Source organism: Ovis aries, chromosome 9, assembly GCF_016772045.2.
Source record: "Ovis aries strain OAR_USU_Benz2616 breed Rambouillet chromosome 9, ARS-UI_Ramb_v3.0, whole genome shotgun sequence".
Classification (NCBI taxonomy): Eukaryota; Metazoa; Chordata; class Mammalia; order Artiodactyla; family Bovidae; genus Ovis; species Ovis aries.
This window is the reverse complement of record NC_056062.1, coordinates 1,447,885-1,466,399: the sequence shown is the minus strand read 5'-3', so window position 1 is coordinate 1,466,399 and position 18,515 is coordinate 1,447,885. Positions and strand designations below refer to the sequence as shown.

Genomic DNA, 18,515 nt, shown 5'->3' with positions numbered 1-18,515 from the left:
ATTGCCACGAGAAATATAATAACCTCAGATATGCACCCTTATGGCAGAAGAAAAGAGGAACTAATGAGTCTCTTGATGAAAGTGAAAGAGGAGAGTGAAAAATCTGGCTTAAAAATCAACATTCAAAAAACTAAGATCATCGCATCCGGTCCCATCACTTCATGGCAAATAGATGGGAAAACAATGGAAACAGTGACAGACTTTATTTTCTTGGGCTCCAAAATCACTGCAGATGGCAACTGCAGCCGTGAAGTTAAAAGATGCTTGTTCCTTGGAACAAAAGCTTTGATAAACTTAGACAGTATATTAAAAAGAACTGACATAACTTTGCCAACAGAGGTCCATCTAGTCAAAGCTATGGTTTTCCCAGTGGTCATGTATGGATGTGAGAGCCTAATACTACTTTTGACCTACTTCACAGAATATGGCTTTGTCAGGTTCATGGCGCAATCTGTAGCACACAGGCTAAATCCATCTTGCTGCCTCTTTTTCTAAATAAAAAATTTTATCGGATCACCATCATAAAAAAAAGAAAAGAAAAGAAAACTGAGCACCAAAGAACTGATGGTTTTGAACTGTAGTGTTGAAGATGACTCTTGAGAGTCCCTTGGACGGCAAGGAGATCCAACCAGTCCATCCTAAAGGAAATCAGTCCTGAGTATTCTTTGGAAGAACTTATGCTGAAGCTGAAACTCCAAGACTTGGCCACCTGATGCAAAGAACTGACTCACTGGAAAAGACCCTGATGCTGGGAAAGATTGAAGTCAGGAGGAGAAGGGGATGACAGAAGATGAGATGGTTGAATGGCATCACTGACTTGATGGACATAAGTTTGAGCAAGCTCCAGGAAGTGGAGATGGACAGGGAAGCCTGGCATGGTGCAGTCAATGGGCTTGCAAAGAGTCAGACACGACTGAGCAACTGAACTGATTCAAAATCTAAAGTCATTATTTTTCCATTTATATTATCTTTATTTACTTTTAAGTTGAAATACGGTTGATTTACAATGTTGTATTAATCTCAGGTGTATAGCAAAGTGATTCAGTTATCTATCTATCTATTCTTCTTCAGATTCCTTTCCCTTTGGTAAAGAATAGGTTCTTACAAGGCATTGAATACAATATAGAAGATATATGATACAGTATACAATATTTTGAACACAATAAGCAAGATATTGAATTCAGTTCCCAATACTATACAGCAGGTTATTTTTTAGCTTTTTATTTTGTGTTGGTATATAGCTGATTGACAATGTTGTGATCATTTCAGGTGAACAGCCAAGGGACTTGGTGATAGATATATCCATTCTCCCCCAAACTCCCCTCCTCTCCATGCCGCTTAACATTGAGCAGTGTTCCACAGATCCTTATTAATTTTTAGTTTTATTAGTATATAGTACTGTGTGTATTAATCTCACACTCCTGATTTCTCTCCCCCCTGCCCTTTCCCCTTTGGCAACCATAGATTTGTCTTCTGTGTCTGTGAGTCTGTTTGTAAGTAAGTTCATTTGTATCGTTTTTCACATTCTGCATATAAGCGATATATGATATTTGTCCAGAATCATCATGTTACCTGACTTGCTTTAGCTGTTTACTGGATGTCCTCTCCTCTAACCTGTGTGACTTTAACACCTAGAATGCTATCAGACTACCAGATTATAGGCCTTTGACGTTTAACAAGCATTTGCAGAATGAGCTAATACATCCATAGGTTGTTTCTAAATGCAACATTTCAAAATAGGAAAAGTGAAAGTTCATATAAGTAGGACACATTTTGGAATATTCTATGAGAGCATGTATATTTTTCCAAAGCATGAGTAAAGTATTGCCCCTCAATATTTTGGATTTTACTAACTTTTACGTGTCTGTGAATGTAGAATATTAAAATATACTAGTTTCCTAATCCTTTTGTTCTTTGTATAGTACTTGGGACAGGGTTTCAGGTCAAAGGTCTCATGACATCATTTGCCGGTAGACTTCATGTCTTTTTTGGGTTAATGATTCTTCAGTGGATACAAGTAATTATTAAATACTGATGGTATCTTTAATAGGCATAACAGTATTTTTTAATATTTAGTGGTTTAATACATTATATTGGTATTAAAAATGTCATATATGTAACATTTATACTGTAATTATAGCATGCATGCTCAGTAGCTCAGTCATGTCTGATTTTGCGACCCCATGGACTGCAACCCTTTGAGGTCCTCTGTCCATGGGATTTTCCAGGCAAGAATACTGGAATGGGTTGCCATTTCTGACTCCAGTCATGGCTCAGAGGGATGAATACAGATAATTATATACCTTTGTATAGAATATGTGTGATTCTTCAATGTTTTCAAATGAATTTGTGAGCCCATATGAAAATGCATACATGACAATATCTGTAGCTAAACTTTTGCTTTGTTTGTAAAGTCAATCAGATCAGACTCTGTGTTTCCCTAAACTGTGGTATAATGGAATGATCACAAGACTGAGGTTCAGAAAATCAGGTTTCTCATCTAGCTTCCAGGCTAATGAGGGGGATACTGAAGAAGCCATCGTTCCCACTAGAATGTAAGCTCCAACGGGCAGAGGTTGGTTGCATTCACTGCTGTATCACCAGCCTGCAGAAAAGGTGAAGACCAGTTCAAATGCTGGACAGTTACTTGTTGCATGAATTGTACTTCTCTTGTGTACAGTTTCCACATCTATAAAACTCTGAGCCTTCCCTTTACATTCCAGATAATATGAGAGCCCTTTGAATGTAAATCAGAAAGATTCAGAGCTAGAATTGCTTATCCAGCTGTTACCTGGGCCTTTATACAGTTGTATAGTGAGTGCATTAAAACTCTGTTGAGTATTTCTTAACATGAGTAAGACAAGATATCGGTCCATGATTGCCATCTTTAATAGGCTTGAAAAAAAACCTCTAAAATAAAAAACATATTACCCAAATGCACAAAATAAAATAAGTATAAAAGAAAGTTCAATAACCGACCTCTTACATGATGTTTTTGCAAAGTGTGTAGCACTTAGATTTATTTTGGAAGCTGTGAAGATTTAATACTGCCGTAAGGATTTCAGGATATACCCCTCTTTGAGAAAAACTTGAAAAATACAAATTGATAAAGAACTCTTAGCTTTTAAATGTTTTCTTTTCATTCATCAAACACATATATCGCTACAAGCACCTGTAGTAGGTGTTAGGAGAGGCGGGAGAAGCCAGGCTCTGGTAGTACCTCCGTCATCTGGACAGCCAGGCGCACAGAGCCTCCTGGCTGGAGTCAACATCAGTACTGGAAACGTCACAGAGGAAACCTGTGGACTGGGGGCTGATGACCAGACCGCCATCACTCACAGCCTCCCCATCACAGCCACCAGGAGCAACCCAGCTTTGGGAGCCACCGTCTGGTCCCCTCACATCCTCCAGACCGATGTTTGATGAGACCCTGACCCCTTTTTTATAAAGCCGCTGCTCAGCTCCGTCAATCTCCATCCCCTTCGCTTGCCTGTTTTTATGCATAGCAGTTATTACCAGACCTGTTACATATTTGTTGACTTGTTAATTGCCTTTCTTGTGTAATACATACATGTATGTAAGCTCCATGATGACAGGAAATTTGTCATTTGGCAGTGTTTACCCAGAACCTAGAACAGTGTGGGACACCTGGTTGGTGTTTAGTAAATATTTGTTGGGTGGAGGAAGGGATGGAAAGAGGGAGGGAAGGAAGAATGGATGGAGGGAAGGATGAAGGAAAGATGGTTGGAGGGAGGGAAGGATGGATGGATAGAATAATGGAGGGAAGCATAGATGTGTGGATGGGGCTAGGGATGATGGGCGCATGCATGGAAGGATGGAGGGAAGGAAGGACGGATGGATGGATGGATGGAGAAAGGAAGGATAGATGGAGGAATGAATGGATAAATTAATGGATGAAAGTATGGGTGCATGAATAAAAGGAAGGGTGAATGGATGGAAGGAATGCTGACTGAGTGGATAAATGAATACCTTAATGAAAAGATCCTTGTGGCTGATCCTCTTAACCATTTCTCTCTAGTTCCCAGCATCCTCCCCTCCATTTACATGTAAAAGTTTGCTTTCATTATTATAGCTATGAACCTCATTATTTTCGGTAGAATTTGGTGTTCTGCCCTCGTTCATTGCCTCGGGATGCCTGGAGTAAACATTTCTCAGGATTCTAGCTGGCTCACTTGGGTAACGTGCCGTGGGGGCTTGCCCCTTGCCCTCAGGTGGTGTGGTGCTGATAGGCATGCAGGGATGAGATGTTGCTTTACGTGGTGACTTCATACAGGAGCAATGTCTAAGAAGGAGCCACAGGACACACGTAAACACCCAAGCTAAGCTAATGGCAGCCATCATGGCCATAGGGGAAGTCCCTGCCTTGAGTCCAGTGGGTGAGACAGAAAGCAGGAGCACAGATAGAGAGTCGAGAGCCGTAGGTGGGAAAAGAGATGCATCCATGTGTCGGTTGGTAGGAGCACACAGTGCTTTGCAGAGGGCAAGTTATAAACAATAAGATCAAACAGATTCCTACCCTTTCACTGGCAGTTCAACCTCCAAAAATGTATTCTGTGAAAGCACCTCTAACAACTGGAAACATCACCAGTAATGAGCCCTATATGGGTAACCTCTGTGCCATCTCAGATGAGATCCTGTATGTAAAGTGTTACAGAAAACATTGAATAAAATGCTGCTTTTTTCCCCCCTTTTATGAGGATTGTGGATAGCTGGCTGCACCAAAACAGTGGCATTTTCCATGCTGGGTTCCAAGTGCCTCGTCTGTAGAGGACATTCCCAGTCATTCAGATCTGTCTCCAATCAGTTGGAACCTTCCAGATTAGAAGAATCTGTTAGCTTCCACAGAACAGTACAGTGCAAAATCCAGTTTTTCACTGAAGCTGACAACTTGAGCAGCCATAGTGCAGGGGTGCACTTTGGCTCATTGGGAGTCAGGTGGTCTCTGAAGCTGGGCGGTGGTCTGCCTTCTGCGGCTGCCTTCTTAGCCAGAGAATCCTGTAGCAAAGAGATTAATTCCTCAGAGTATTCTCTTCGACATTATTTTTGTGAGTAAAATTTGAATTATACGCATAATTAACAATTGTACTTGCAGAGTCAATATCCAGGGTAACTGTCTGAAAAAAAAAAAAAAAAACTTAGAGTTGCTTTTACTCTCTCCTGCCAGAGTCAGGCCACAAGAAGTTGAAAAGCACCATCCAGAGAAGCACCGAGACAGGAATGGCAGCTGAGATGAGGAAAATGGTGAGGCAGCCAAGCCGGGAGTCCACGGATGGCAGCATCAACAGCTACAGCTCCGAGGGAAAGTAAGTGGGTCAGCACATGCCCAAGGCCTGGAGCCGAGGGTCCCGAGTCACAGGGAGGGTAACAAGGCTCTCGTTATCCTGCAGTTACTTTGTAGAACCGGGAGTTCCACCATCCACTTTAAAACAGCCTGACCTCTTAGGATACAGACACACCTCTGGCCTGGTCACTCAGACCTCTCAAAGGGATGAGGAAATGGCGGTTTAACATGAATAAACTGATTTTTTGTTATCCAGAAAGGCTCAGAAAGTCCATGACCAGAGGCTTATGGTAGAAATGCCACATATAATGGCTTCTTTCAGATGGGAAATTCGTCTAGCCCAGTTGCCAAAATCTGAATTAGAACGTAGATGTATGAAACTAATTGTCCATATTCCTGCTTTTCTCCAAACTATTTTGAGATCCAAGTGTTGTAAGTCTAACATTCTTATAATAGCAACTTATTTTTCTTATTTTTAAAACATCATGATTTCATTTTCACCTTAGGAAAAATGCCCAGGATCTACCTGCTTAGTTATTTTTCTGATGAAAGAGTTTTCATTAATCTTAAAATTAATTAATTGGGGAAAAATGTAACTAGCTTTTTGTTTTTGTTTACTTGGTATGATTTTTTTTTACAGAAAAATCTGCATTTTTCTTATGCTTGAGAATTTTTCTGGTGAAACTGAAATAATGGTTTTACTGATGGATAGTTTGATAGTTGACAGGTTACTGAGGTGATAGATCTTACAAATAATTAAGTATTATCCTGCAATGGGTTACTTGGGGATTGACTGTGTACAAGTTTTCTATAATTATGTATTACCATACAGATATCTTTTACCCATTCATTATAAATTATTTTATTTTACTGACATTTTTAATTAGGCTCAGAAAATAAATTCTGCCAAGTTAATGTTCATGATATCATTTCCCATTCCTGGAAGTAGTGAGTCCCTTTATTTGATCCAATGATGGGTATGCATTCTCCCAGCAAGATACAGCCAGGAACAAAAATCAGAAGGCATGAAGTTTTGGAGTTAAGTTTGCTGAAAAATACCAATATTTGTCAAAGGATTATGAAGCAATGAGCAAATAAAAAACTGGAGACACTGTTTTCTGATATAAAAATCAACAAGTGTAGATTGGGATTAACAAATACACACTACTAGATAGATAGATAGATAGATAGATAGATAGATAGATAGATAGATAATCGATAACTAATAGGAACCTACAGTATACCACAAAGAACTCTACTCAACTCTCTGTAATGGCCTATAAGGGAAAAGCATATTAAAAAAGGTGGACACATGTATATATCCAGATCCATATAACTGATTCACTTTGCTCTACAGCAGAAACTAACAACATTGTAAATCAACTATACTCCAATAAATCTTAAAAAAAAAAATTGACAAATCTAGTAATACTTCCATCATGGATAATCCACTTAACGTCTCACAGATTTATTTTATGGTCTCTTGATAGAAAAATAATTGATGCTGTGTCTAATCCCTTTGATTATGAAAAAATAATGTGTGTGAAAGCACATGCGGTTGTTCGCTCGCTCAGTCAAGTTTACCTCTTTGCGTCCCCGCGGACTGCAGCATGCCAGGCTCCCCTGTCCTTCACTACCACATTGGAAAAGATCAACCCTTATACAAAGCTGTTTATTCCAAAAAATTACATATCGAAGTGTAACTATGTAGACAGCCTGGTTCTTGTTATCCTGGACACATCAGGTAACAAGAGCACAGTCCCTGCTCTGGGCAAAGATAGAGCCTGGGGCTTCAGGCAGACATGGTGAGAAACAGACAGACTCTAACCCACATACTAGCATTTAATTTAAATACAAATCTCATATAATATAATATATTAATTTATTCAAGATGTTAATTTATTCAAAACTGAAAAAATTAAGCATTTTGATTTGTAATAAGAATCTGTTTTCAAATAATTGTTATTCAATATTACAAAATAGAGATACCAAGAAAACATTTCATGCAAAGATGGGCACAATAAAGGACAGAAAAGCTATGGACCTAACAGAAGCAGAAGATATTAAGAAAATGTGGCATACACAGAAGAACTGTACAAAAAAGATCTTCATGAGCCAGATAACCACTATGCTGTAATCACTCAGCTAGAGCCACATCCTGAAAAGCAAAGTCAAGCAGGCATGGGAAAGCATCACTGTTAACAAAGCTAGTGGAGGTGATGGAATTCCAGTTGAGCTATTTCAGATCCTAAAAGATGATGCTGTGAAAAAGCAGCACTCAATATGCCAGTAAATTTAGAAAACTCGGCAGTGGCCACAGGACTGGAAAAGGTCAGCTTTCATTACAATTCCAAATAAAGGTGATGCCAAAGAATGCTCAAATTACCACACAGTTGCACTCACCTCTCATGCTAGCAAAGTAACACTCAAAATTCTCCAAGCCAGGCTTCAACGGTACATGAACCGTGAACTTCCAGGTGTTCAAGCTGGGTTTGGGAAATGCAGAGAATCCAGAGATCAAATTGCCAACATCCACTGGATCATCGAAAAAGCAAGAGAGTTCCAGAAAAAAAATATGTATTTCTGCTTTATTGATTATGCCAAAGTCTTTGGCTGTGTGGATCACAACAAACTGTGGAAAATTCTGAAAGAGATGGGAATACCAGACCACCTTACCTGCCTCTTGAGAAATCTGTATGCAGGTCAGGAAGCAACAGTTAGAACTGGACATGGAACAACAGACTGGTTCCAAATCGGGAAAGGAGTATGTCAAGGTTATATATTGTGACCTTGCTTATTTAACTTCTATGCAGAGTACATCCTGTGAAATGCTGGACTGGATGAAGCACAAGCTAGAATCAAGATTTCCAGGAGAAATGTCAATAACCTCAGATACGCAGATGATACCACCCTTATGGCAGAAAGCAAAGAGGAACTAAAGAGCCTCTTGATGAAAGTGAAAGAGGAGAGTGAAAATGTTGGCTTAAAGCTCAACATGCTGAAAACTAAGATCATTGCATCTGGTCCCATCACTTCATGGCAAATAGATGGATGGGGAAACGATAGAAACAGTGAGAGATTTTATTTTGGGGGGGCTCCAAAATCACTGCACATGGTGAATGCAGCCATGAAATTAAAAGACGCTTGTTCCTTGGAAGAAAAGTTGTGACCAACCTAGACAGCATATTAAAAAGCAGAGACATTACTTCACCAACAAAAGTCTGTCTAGTCAAAGTTATGGTTTTTCCCATAGTTGTGTATGGATGTGAGAGTTAGACCATAAAGAAAGCTGAGTGCCAAAGAAATGATGTCTTTGAACTGTGGTGTTGGAGAACACTCTTGAGAGTCCCTTAGACTGCATGAAGATCAAAGCAATCAATCCTAATGGAAATCAGTCTTGAATATTCATTAGAAGGACTGATGCTGAAACTGAAATTCCAATTCCTAGACCAGCTGATGCAAAGAACTAACTCCTTAAAAAAGACCCTGATGCTGCGTAGATTGAAGGCAGGAGGAGAAGGGAATGACAGAGGATGAGGTGGTTGGATGGCATCACCAGCTCGATGGACATGAGTTTGAGCAAACTCTGAGAGTTGGTGATGGACAGGGAGGCCTGGCATGCTACAATTCTTTGGGTTGCAAAGAGTCAGACACGACTGAGTGACTGAACTGAACTGAATATTGCAAATATTATTTATTAAAGAAATTATTAAATGTTTCTTAAAATTTAGCACTTTAATGTTACTTAATGCTTGTCAGCAATTATTTAAGTAGGTCATGACATAAAATACCACATCTTATATTTTATGTTAATCATACATTTATGTAGGGATTTGTATTGTAAAATGTGCCAAAAACTTACTGCATTAGAAACTTTAATTAAGCCCTCCTGCTGAGGGTCTTCTTTTTTATTTTATATTGGAGTAGAGTTGATTAACAATATCGTGTTAGTTTCAGGTAAATGGGACGGAGGGGTATACTGGGAGTTCGGGATCGACATGTACACTCTGCTGTGTTTAAAGTGGATAACCAACAAGTACCTACTGTGTAGCACAGGGAACTCTGCTGAATATTCTGTAGATTGATAGGGTAGACCTCCTCTCGTTCAGCACTGAGCCTCATATGCTTGGTTCAGAGGAAATGCAAAGAATCAGTAAGTAAACCAATTACCCAAGTACTGTTTGATTCATGTTCAGAACTATATTCTAATGGAAAGTAATGAAAAGAGTTCTAGGAGATCTAATGTTTTGATTTTTGTCCTTTTGCCAATAGTTTAATATTTCCTGGAGTGAGACTAGGCGCAGATAGTCAATTCAGTGATTTTCTTGATGGATTGGGACCAGCCCAGCTTGTCGGCCGCCAAACCCTTGCTACCCCTGCAATGGGTAAGAATAATTTTTCCTGAAAGAAAATGAGTGTTTCATGGTTGACAAGATTATTTAAAGCAGCGTAATAGCATTGATAATACAAGCGAGAAGAACATTTATCTCAAATATTGCTGGTTTCAAATGACTATTCTAAGTTCCAATGCATTTTGCTAACTTGATACATATTTCTGATGCATTTTCCTAACTGCTGACAAAGGTCTGTATAGTCAAAGCTACGGTTTTTCCAGTAGTCATGTATGAATATGAGAGCTGGAATGTAAAAAAGTTCCAGAAAACTGAGCACCGAAAATTAATGCCTTCAAACTGTGGTGCTGGAAAAAACTAGTGAGAGTCCCTTGGATATCTAGGAGATCAAACCAGTCCATCCTAAAGGAAATCAACCCTGAATATTCATTGGAAGGACTGGTGCTGAAGCTGAAGGTCCAATAGTTTGGCCATCTGATGTGAAACGATCCTGAAAAGATCACTGGAAAAGATCCTGATTCTGGGAAAGATTGAGGGCAAGAAAAGGGGTAATAGAGGATGAGATGGTTGGATGACATTACTGACTCAATGGATATGAGTTTGAACAAACTCAGGGAGATAGTGAAGGGCAGGGAAGTCTGGTGTGCTGCAGTTAGTTCACGGGGTCTCAGGGTCGAACACGACTAAACAACGGCAACAACTTTGACACGTAATGTCAAATGAATAAAGTTAGTCACCTATCTTTGAATTATCAGAATTCTGTCAATGTAATGTCTACAGTATATCCAAATGTAGGAGAAGGGTAGCATGTTATAGCATGGAAAAATCAATAGATTAGTCGATCAAGAATGTTGGTGTGAGTGCATTATTATGCAAAAAAAAATTAATGAAATTGCGTCCCTACTTCAGAACTCAAAAAAGTAGTATTTTGGAGTCAATTGTAAAAGAGAAACAAGAGGTGAAGAAAGACACTAACAAATACTGAAAATACTTAATGTTTCTATACTCTTGGAGTGAGAAAGAACTTCCAAACCAAAGCCAAATAAATAAAAAAAAACTTCTACTAGCAAAAATACCATAAATTAAGATTATAAGAGGTGATAAATGGATAAAATTATCTGTAACATGTCCAATAAATATCTTCCTGAAAGGCATGAGATTTTAGCTTGAAAGGACCCACAGAGTAGTCAGCAAAATCATGAGAATATTTCAAACACAAAAACAATATTATGTCATTTTACAGTCCCAGATATTGATAGAAAATCCCACAGCTTTCCTAAGAGGAAAAATAATTGTATCCAAAATTGTATTAAAAATCTGATTCTCACTGGACTCTTTAGTAATAATAGTGGAATCCAGAAGATGAGCATTGTCTTCAAAATTCTGATTAACAATTTATTTCCAACATGGAGTACAATAACCAGCTGAGTCATCCAGTAAATTTGAGGCTAGAACTAACAAATGTGTAGACACAAAGGGCCTCAAAACATTTTCCTTATACCCAGCATCACTCAGAAACCTATTGGAGGACATGCCTCAACAAAATGAACTAAGGAGACTTAAAACTTGTGAACTAAAAAGGAGGAACATTAAATTCAGTAAATTAATGCTTTTGTACAAGAGAAATGGATGGGATGCCCAGAATGGTAGTGAAGGAAAATCTAAGAAAACAGCTACCGCTTTAAAAGCAACCTGTCCAAATTGCAGCCTGTCAGATTCTTAAGCTAAAGCTATAGAAAACCTAGTGTGTTTGATTTTGTAGTAGAACTAGACAAGCAGGACAGAGTGAGGGGCTGAATTAGCATAAAAATACATAAAAATGTAAGCAAGTACTTTTTAAAGCACACTTAGTGGGCGTAGAGAAAAGGAAGTGTCCAAGAAATGAGAAGTAATCACAATATTCCATTGTACTTAACTACAATATTGCATAATATAATATAATATAATATAAATATTAATATTGGGAGAACAGCATGACAGAAAATGTCAAGTGTATACAGGGGACAGGAAGACAGAGAAAGCAAAATTAGAGGTCAATAATATCTATTATTGAAAAAAGGAAGGTATCTTATGAATATGATATTTAGAGATGCAGATGCCAGAAAGTAAAAAAATAAAAATAAATGAGTTAAAATATTGCAAATTTTGAAAGCAGTGACTTTTGAAAGGGAAGAAGTTGAAAGAGAGACTAGGAATATTTTATACTAATAACAAGGCTTAGAGAACAGTTTGACTCTTTGAAGTGTGTGTGTATGTGATTAAAAGGAAAAAGCCTGAGAGTCCCCAGGAGCTAAGGTTTAAAACAAGAATTATTATAAAATTAATGAACAATCCAGAACCACAACATTGATCAGTGGATGAGGCAAATAAGAAGAATTCACAACTGAATTCTTTCTCACAGCTGAGAAAATGGAGATGATTCAACCAACTAAAACCAAGTGAGAAATAAATATATTTAATATTTTGGAGGATAAAGTATCATATCATTCAGAAAAAGTTTGGCATCTTCTAAAAATGGATAAAGGGCATGAACAGGCAATACAAAAGAAGAAATAAAAATTGAAAATATTTACAAATATGTTCAACCTCCCTAATAACCAAAGAAATGCTAATTATAACTTATGGAACATCAGACTGGCAAAAAAGTAGACATATTGCTCTTAATGTTATTAGTGGGCTGTGGAAGTGGGAAGACAGATTTTTTCTGATCACAGTGTACCTTTCTGAAGGATAATTGGCAGTATGCATGAAATTATTGAATGTCCCTTCAATTAGACCTAATGATTACAAATCTGGAAATTTATGTTTAAGAAATAATTAACCATGGGTGTAAAAATTCTTCTTAAAGATGTTCTTTCTAGTGTTATTTAATAACAACAATATGGATAAGCTATATTTCCATCCACAGGGATCTGGTTAAATAGGTAATAACACTCCCATTCCATGATTCATACAGTCAGCAAATTGAGGATGTATGGTCATGAAAGTTGTTAGATAAATAGATAGAGGTAGATGGTAGATAGATGTATAGACAGAGTGATGGAGAGAGAGAGATGGATTAATAGATGGTAGATGAGATAGGCTCATAGCCAGAGAGAGAAAGAAAGATAGGATTGAAGGAAGGACCTAACAAATTATGAAATTGCTAGGGTATTTATCAATATATTAATGGAGGTTTTTGCTAAATAATGGGAATGCAGATAATTGTACTTTTTATTAAGTATTTCATATACTCAACATAAAGGATAATAAACCTTCGGGTACAGAATTTCTTAACTACTTCAGTGTTGTTACAGTTAAGCAATTTATAAACCAGTATGAGACTCTCATAAGTTGAATGAGTACCAGAAAAATGAAGAGAAACATTTAAAACCTGATTTGGAGTTAGGGAAAAAAAGTGGGGTTGGGGGCTCTAAGTATTAGTTTTTTTATGAAGATCATGATGTGACTGCAAAGAAGTTGACACATTTTGCTTGTGCTGGCAGGTGATATACAGATAGGAATGGAGGATAAAAAGGGCCAGTTAGAAGTTGAAGTGATTAGAGCACGAAGCCTCACGCAGAAACCCGGCTCCAAATCCACACCTGGTAAGACGCAAAATTAACTGTTCATGTGGGAGTCTCCCATGGACAGAAGCTCAAAACATGTTGTATTTGAATTCATATGCTCCGTGTTGCATTATCTGTCCTTTGATTGTATAACAGCGGATCTGGGGTTTCCTTGCACAATTATTCTGTTGAAAGTATTAGGAAGAGTCTTGTCATGTTAAGACAAATTCAGTTATGATGGCTTCTTAGCTCATGTCAATTATTTTTGTCTGCCCATGTACAAAGGCAGCATAAAAATTCAGTTCTAATCATAACAAGGATAAGCTTTTAGGTAAAAAATGAGCTTTAAAGTATAAGCCTATGTTGTATTGCCAGCCATAAGCCAAGTAAGTCAGAATCTTATGATAACTTTGCAGACTTGAAATGAGGAAAATTATGTTAGTAGTAAATATGGGTTTTAAGGGGTAGCATTCATGGAGCACTGAAAACTTTAAATGATTTAAATAATCAATGGAAAGCTTTTAATAAGCATCTCTACTTCTCTAAGGAAGCATTTGCTAATAAAATCCATTTAATTTGAAGGGTTAACTTTTTATCTGTTAATGTTACCTTCGTTCAGCTCCTTATGTCAAAGTGTATCTTTTGGAGAATGGGGCCTGCATAGCCAAGAAGAAGACAAGAATTGCACGAAAGACCCTGGACCCTTTGTACCAACAGTCCCTGGTTTTTGATGAAAGTCCCCAGGGTAAAGTCCTTCAGGTCAGTCATAGCTGGTTTGTCTTTTTACATTGTGACAGGCCTATTGTCCACACCAACATTGAGATGGGCAAACGGAAAGAAAATAAATTCCAAATTGTTGATTTACAATATAAGTAATATGTAGTTGTAAAATATCTCTTAGTTCCAATGGAGAACAAGATAGTTATTTTCACTCTCCTTTTCTCCCTTCTCTCGTCCTCTCCTCATACTTTTGCCCTGCTTCGCACCCCTCTCGTCTTCTAGATGTTAACAGGTTAGACCAGACAGATAGAAGGGTGGAGTGATAGACAGGTAGGTAGACAGATACATAAATACGTAGACTAGCTGGATGGAAAATGTATGTATGGGTGGGTAGACAGGTAGATGGATGGATAGATAGATAATTAGGGCAACCGATGTTAATAATAGGTTAGTAAGCAAGACGTGATGCAAAGAAGGAAAGGAAGCAAATATTCATGACTGGGTGAGTGGCAGTTTCGCTGTTAGCTGCTTCCACATGTTATCTTTTCTAGATATTTTGACCACCACTGCCCTGCCCCCAGCTTTTTTTGGCTTTTAACTTGCATTTCTCTAGCTACTAATAAGATTAAACAAATTGCTCATGTGTAATTGACCATTTGGATTTTCTCTTATGTGAAGAATTAACCGTTTTACCTGATACTCTTCTTAGCTTGTAGAAGTTTTTTGTTTGTTTGTTTGTTTGTTTTAAGCTGTCTGGATACTGGTATTTTGTCATTTACATGAATTACACACACATTAGTCCTACTGTGACTTTTCTTTTACCAAATTCTTTACATCGTTTGATGAACAGAAGTTCTCAATTTAAATATACTTCTTAAAAAACCACTTTTGTATTGTTTATGCTTTTTTTCTGACTTAGTTTTAAAAAATCCTTCTTTATATCTTATTTGTTAGGTATAATCCTTCTTTATTTTTATCCTTCTTTATAAATATATTAGGTGTATATATTTATATATTACATTATATATAAATATATAATTATATTATATATTATATATACTATATATATTAGGGTTAGTATTATATATATTTATAACCTGAAGTTTATAAATATATTGTTTTCATAGAGTTTAATTATTTTGGTTTATGTTGTGAAGTAGGGTCCAATTTTATTTTTTCCCTTTTATATGATCATTTGTCCAGAAATTATTCATTGAAATATCCTGCTTTTACACCCATTCTATAATATCAGCTCAGTCATAGACCATTTCACTATCTGCATTGAAAGATTCAATGCAGTTCACTTATATCTTTTGAAAGATTATGTCTGAGGAATACAGGCATTACATAATTTGGCAAGGTTACTCAGTAAATTGAAAAACTGAGATTTGCCACCCCTGCCTCTGTAAAACAGGTGAGTGAGTTCATTTAGGAACCTCCACAGAGCCTGGAGTAAGTGTAATGGGAATCTTACCTGACACCCCAAAAATTGATTTTGGTGTCAGATTGTTCTGTCAGTTCGCTGACTTGTTAATCCTCTGATCCAGTTAAAACTGTCAGGCAAGTCCTCAAAAGACACCAGCTTATAATTATTTTTCAGCCTGTCCCTTCAGTAACAAGTCTATAATATAAAAGAGATGTAATGAATATTCTTATTCTTTTTGCACATTCCACCATGCGCACATGCCGTGGTACCAGAAGCTGGGTTATCTTGCCCTCCTAGCTTGCACAAAATTTAATTTGTACATCTCTGGGGTCCTGCACATTGCTCACTAGATAATAGTTGCTAAAGAAGATTTTGAATTGATAAGTAAATAAGCTTGCCTGTTTGTTTTTGACATGGTTTATACAGACAATACCTCTCATGGACTGGGGAAATACTATGTATTCCATCAAATCAAAAAATCATGATGAAGTATCTCAAAGTACCTGAATATTTTTAATTATTAAGTCTCCTTGGTCTTAGTTATGTTCACTTCACCTCCTTCCCTGGCTGGCTCAGTTTTACAGACCAGTTTGCTCTCAACTCTTCACGAGTGAAGGAGAGGAGCTCAAGTTTACCGCACTTCTCTGTTTCTACAGGTGATTGTCTGGGGGGACTATGGCAGAATGGACCACAAATGCTTCATGGGGGTGGCTCAGATCTTGTTGGAGGAACTCGATCTTTCCAGCATGGTCATCGGCTGGTACAAGCTGTTCCCACCGTCATCACTGGTTGACCCCACGCTCACCCCTCTGACCCGCCGGGCTTCCCAGTCATCTCTGGAAAGTTCCACTGGGCCCCCCTGCATCCGGTCCTAATGAACTCACACCAGTAAGACTCTACCTTCAGGATAATAATCTGAACCAGATATTTCATGAGCATTGTTGGAGACAGACAATCAACCTGTGTTTTGCCTGTAGTCGTTTTTCAATAATATGTCCCAATCGTTGTTTAAAACCTGGCTTCACATGACAGAACAAGGCAGTCTATCAAATACAGGAAGAGTCAACGTGCTAGAGAATCACTGATGCTTCTAACAAATGAGAGAAAGGAAACTGCAAATTCACACACACGCACGCACATGCACACATCAAACTGAACAAACTGGAAACTGTCACCTTTGTGAAAAGCTATATTTTATGTGTCTTTTGCACAAACCACAAGGAGTGTTATTTCCCTGGTGTTTATGTTTTGTTTGCCTGTTGTTTGTTGATTTCAGTTGATTTCAGATTTGTTTTAATTCGGTTTTCACTGCATTTGTTGTTTCTACTCATTTTCAGCTGTGTCATGACAGGGCTCGTGATGTTTGCAGAGACCCTTCCTTTCTTTTTCCAAAAGCACCAAAAAAAAAGGGCTGAAGCAGTCTCTGTAGCATCTCTGCAGAGTGTGCACCATAAGACAAAGTGAGGCCGATGCAGGGCTTCACTGACTTTTGCTTTATGATTCTTCAGGTTCTTATGTGTAGAAACCCAGAAAATGAAAGTTATCTTCCAAAAACAAATAATCACAGAATCACTGTTTTGAATGGAGCTCATGTCTGTTTGTGTTCTAAAACATTAATTTATGTTTTCCATTGTTTTGCATGGAAGACTTTTGCAGAACTGAGTCTGCAGCGAATGCTGGGAACTAACCTAAATGCATCGTTGTACCGTGGAAACACTCCTTGTAATGCCTTTTCCTTCCTGACATCCAAAATAAAAGCAAGTATATGCTCATGTGTACAAACCATATGTTTGACTTTCCAAAATGGTGACTAGAAGTGTAGACTTAGTACCCGTCCTGGCAAGAACATGGTATGGGCTATTAATATTCCACTGGAAATTTCATTTGAAATATTCCACACTAATGATTTTTATCAAATTTTAGTTTACCTTTCTTTGAAATTGATGCAAGCACAACGCTTGTTTTTTTAATGCAAAGTATCTTACTTTGGGGTGGGGGAAATAAAACAAAGTCCAATTCAATTTGCATTTTCTTCATCTGAGTTTTTCTTGGCCTTGAATTCCCTTGTGACCTTCTGTATCTGTGCTAACAACTGCAGTCTCTGCAGGTGCATCAAGACCTTTTCCCTCCTTTTATGAGTCCCTCCACTTTTGTGACTCCACAAATAGAGCAGCATGACTTGGAACTGTTCAAAGCTGCATGCACGTTTTATTAAAAAAAAAAGGATAAAGAAAAAAAAAGAAAGGAAAAAAGAAAAGAAACAAACGGTTATTTAATAATGTCTGTTAGTTCCCCATAGGCCAGCTTGTATGTTGCATGCGCTTGTACAGTTTGCTTGTTAATTACTCTACTGAAATAACCGAGAAATCTAAGCCATCCATTTTTGTTATAGACATTTTGCAAAGTTTTAGCCAGACTCCATCTGTGAGTCTGAGGTGAAATGTCTATAGATGGACTTTATTTTTTACCCTCTGGAAAATGTGATGTAGTATGGACCAAATTCCTTCTAATAAATATTTTGGTGTCGATTCCTCCTGTGGGGCTGTAACACATGTAGACACTGTGTACACTTAGGTTTTAATCCATAGACATACTGCCTGCACCAAGTGAGTTATTTATTATTTACACACGCCAGAATGACCTGCCCATTGTTCCCAGGGCACAGATTGACCACGGGTCACCATGCTGAGCAGGAAGGACTGAAGCATTGGTGTACTTCTGCTAGATACCGTTCTGTCTTAGTGGCCAACAATCAACTGATTCTAATTGGGTAGTATCTTTCTATTTGACCACTTGTCTTAACACTTCCCTGTGCTTTTAAATGAACTTCCAACTCATGTATGTAAACATGTTTAATAAAATTTACTTTTCATGTCAGAGTCTACAGCCATCTGTGTTCTGTGTTGTGCCAGATATTTGTTGTGGGTTCCACTGGGCAAGATGGGAGCTGGATCGCGGGAAGGGAGGTGGGATTTGTCATCTGCTGGGGGCACTTGACTTGTCACTGCACAAATGTGTGTCTTCATCTCCAGCCCAAAGGGTACTTTGCATCCCATACAATTTTTTTTACTCTGTCAGCCTGTCTTAAGTGAGCACATGAGTTTACTTCTGAAAAGTGGCATTACTGAAAACAATAAATCTCAGTAAGAATCAAACAGAAGATTGTT

General features: G+C 37.9%; 1 protein-coding gene across 45 annotated transcripts in view; it reads left to right on the top strand.

The window, feature by feature from the left end:
• Positions 1 to 18,227, top strand: part of RIMS1 (regulating synaptic membrane exocytosis 1) — a 599,063-nt gene extending 580,836 nt beyond the window's left edge. For all 45 annotated transcript variants that reach the window (XM_060393556.1, XM_060393561.1, XM_060393554.1 and 42 more), the window contains 5 exons: positions 5,186 to 5,324; positions 9,575 to 9,687; positions 13,140 to 13,241; positions 13,822 to 13,961; positions 16,005 to 18,227. In XM_060393556.1, coding sequence (XP_060249539.1) covers positions 5,186 to 5,324; positions 9,575 to 9,687; positions 13,140 to 13,241; positions 13,822 to 13,961; positions 16,005 to 16,223 — 713 coding nt within the window. In that variant the 3' untranslated portion in view covers positions 16,224 to 18,227. The remainder of the gene's footprint in view (positions 1 to 5,185; positions 5,325 to 9,574; positions 9,688 to 13,139; positions 13,242 to 13,821; positions 13,962 to 16,004) is intronic.
• The last annotated feature ends 288 nt before the right edge of the window (positions 18,228 to 18,515 follow it).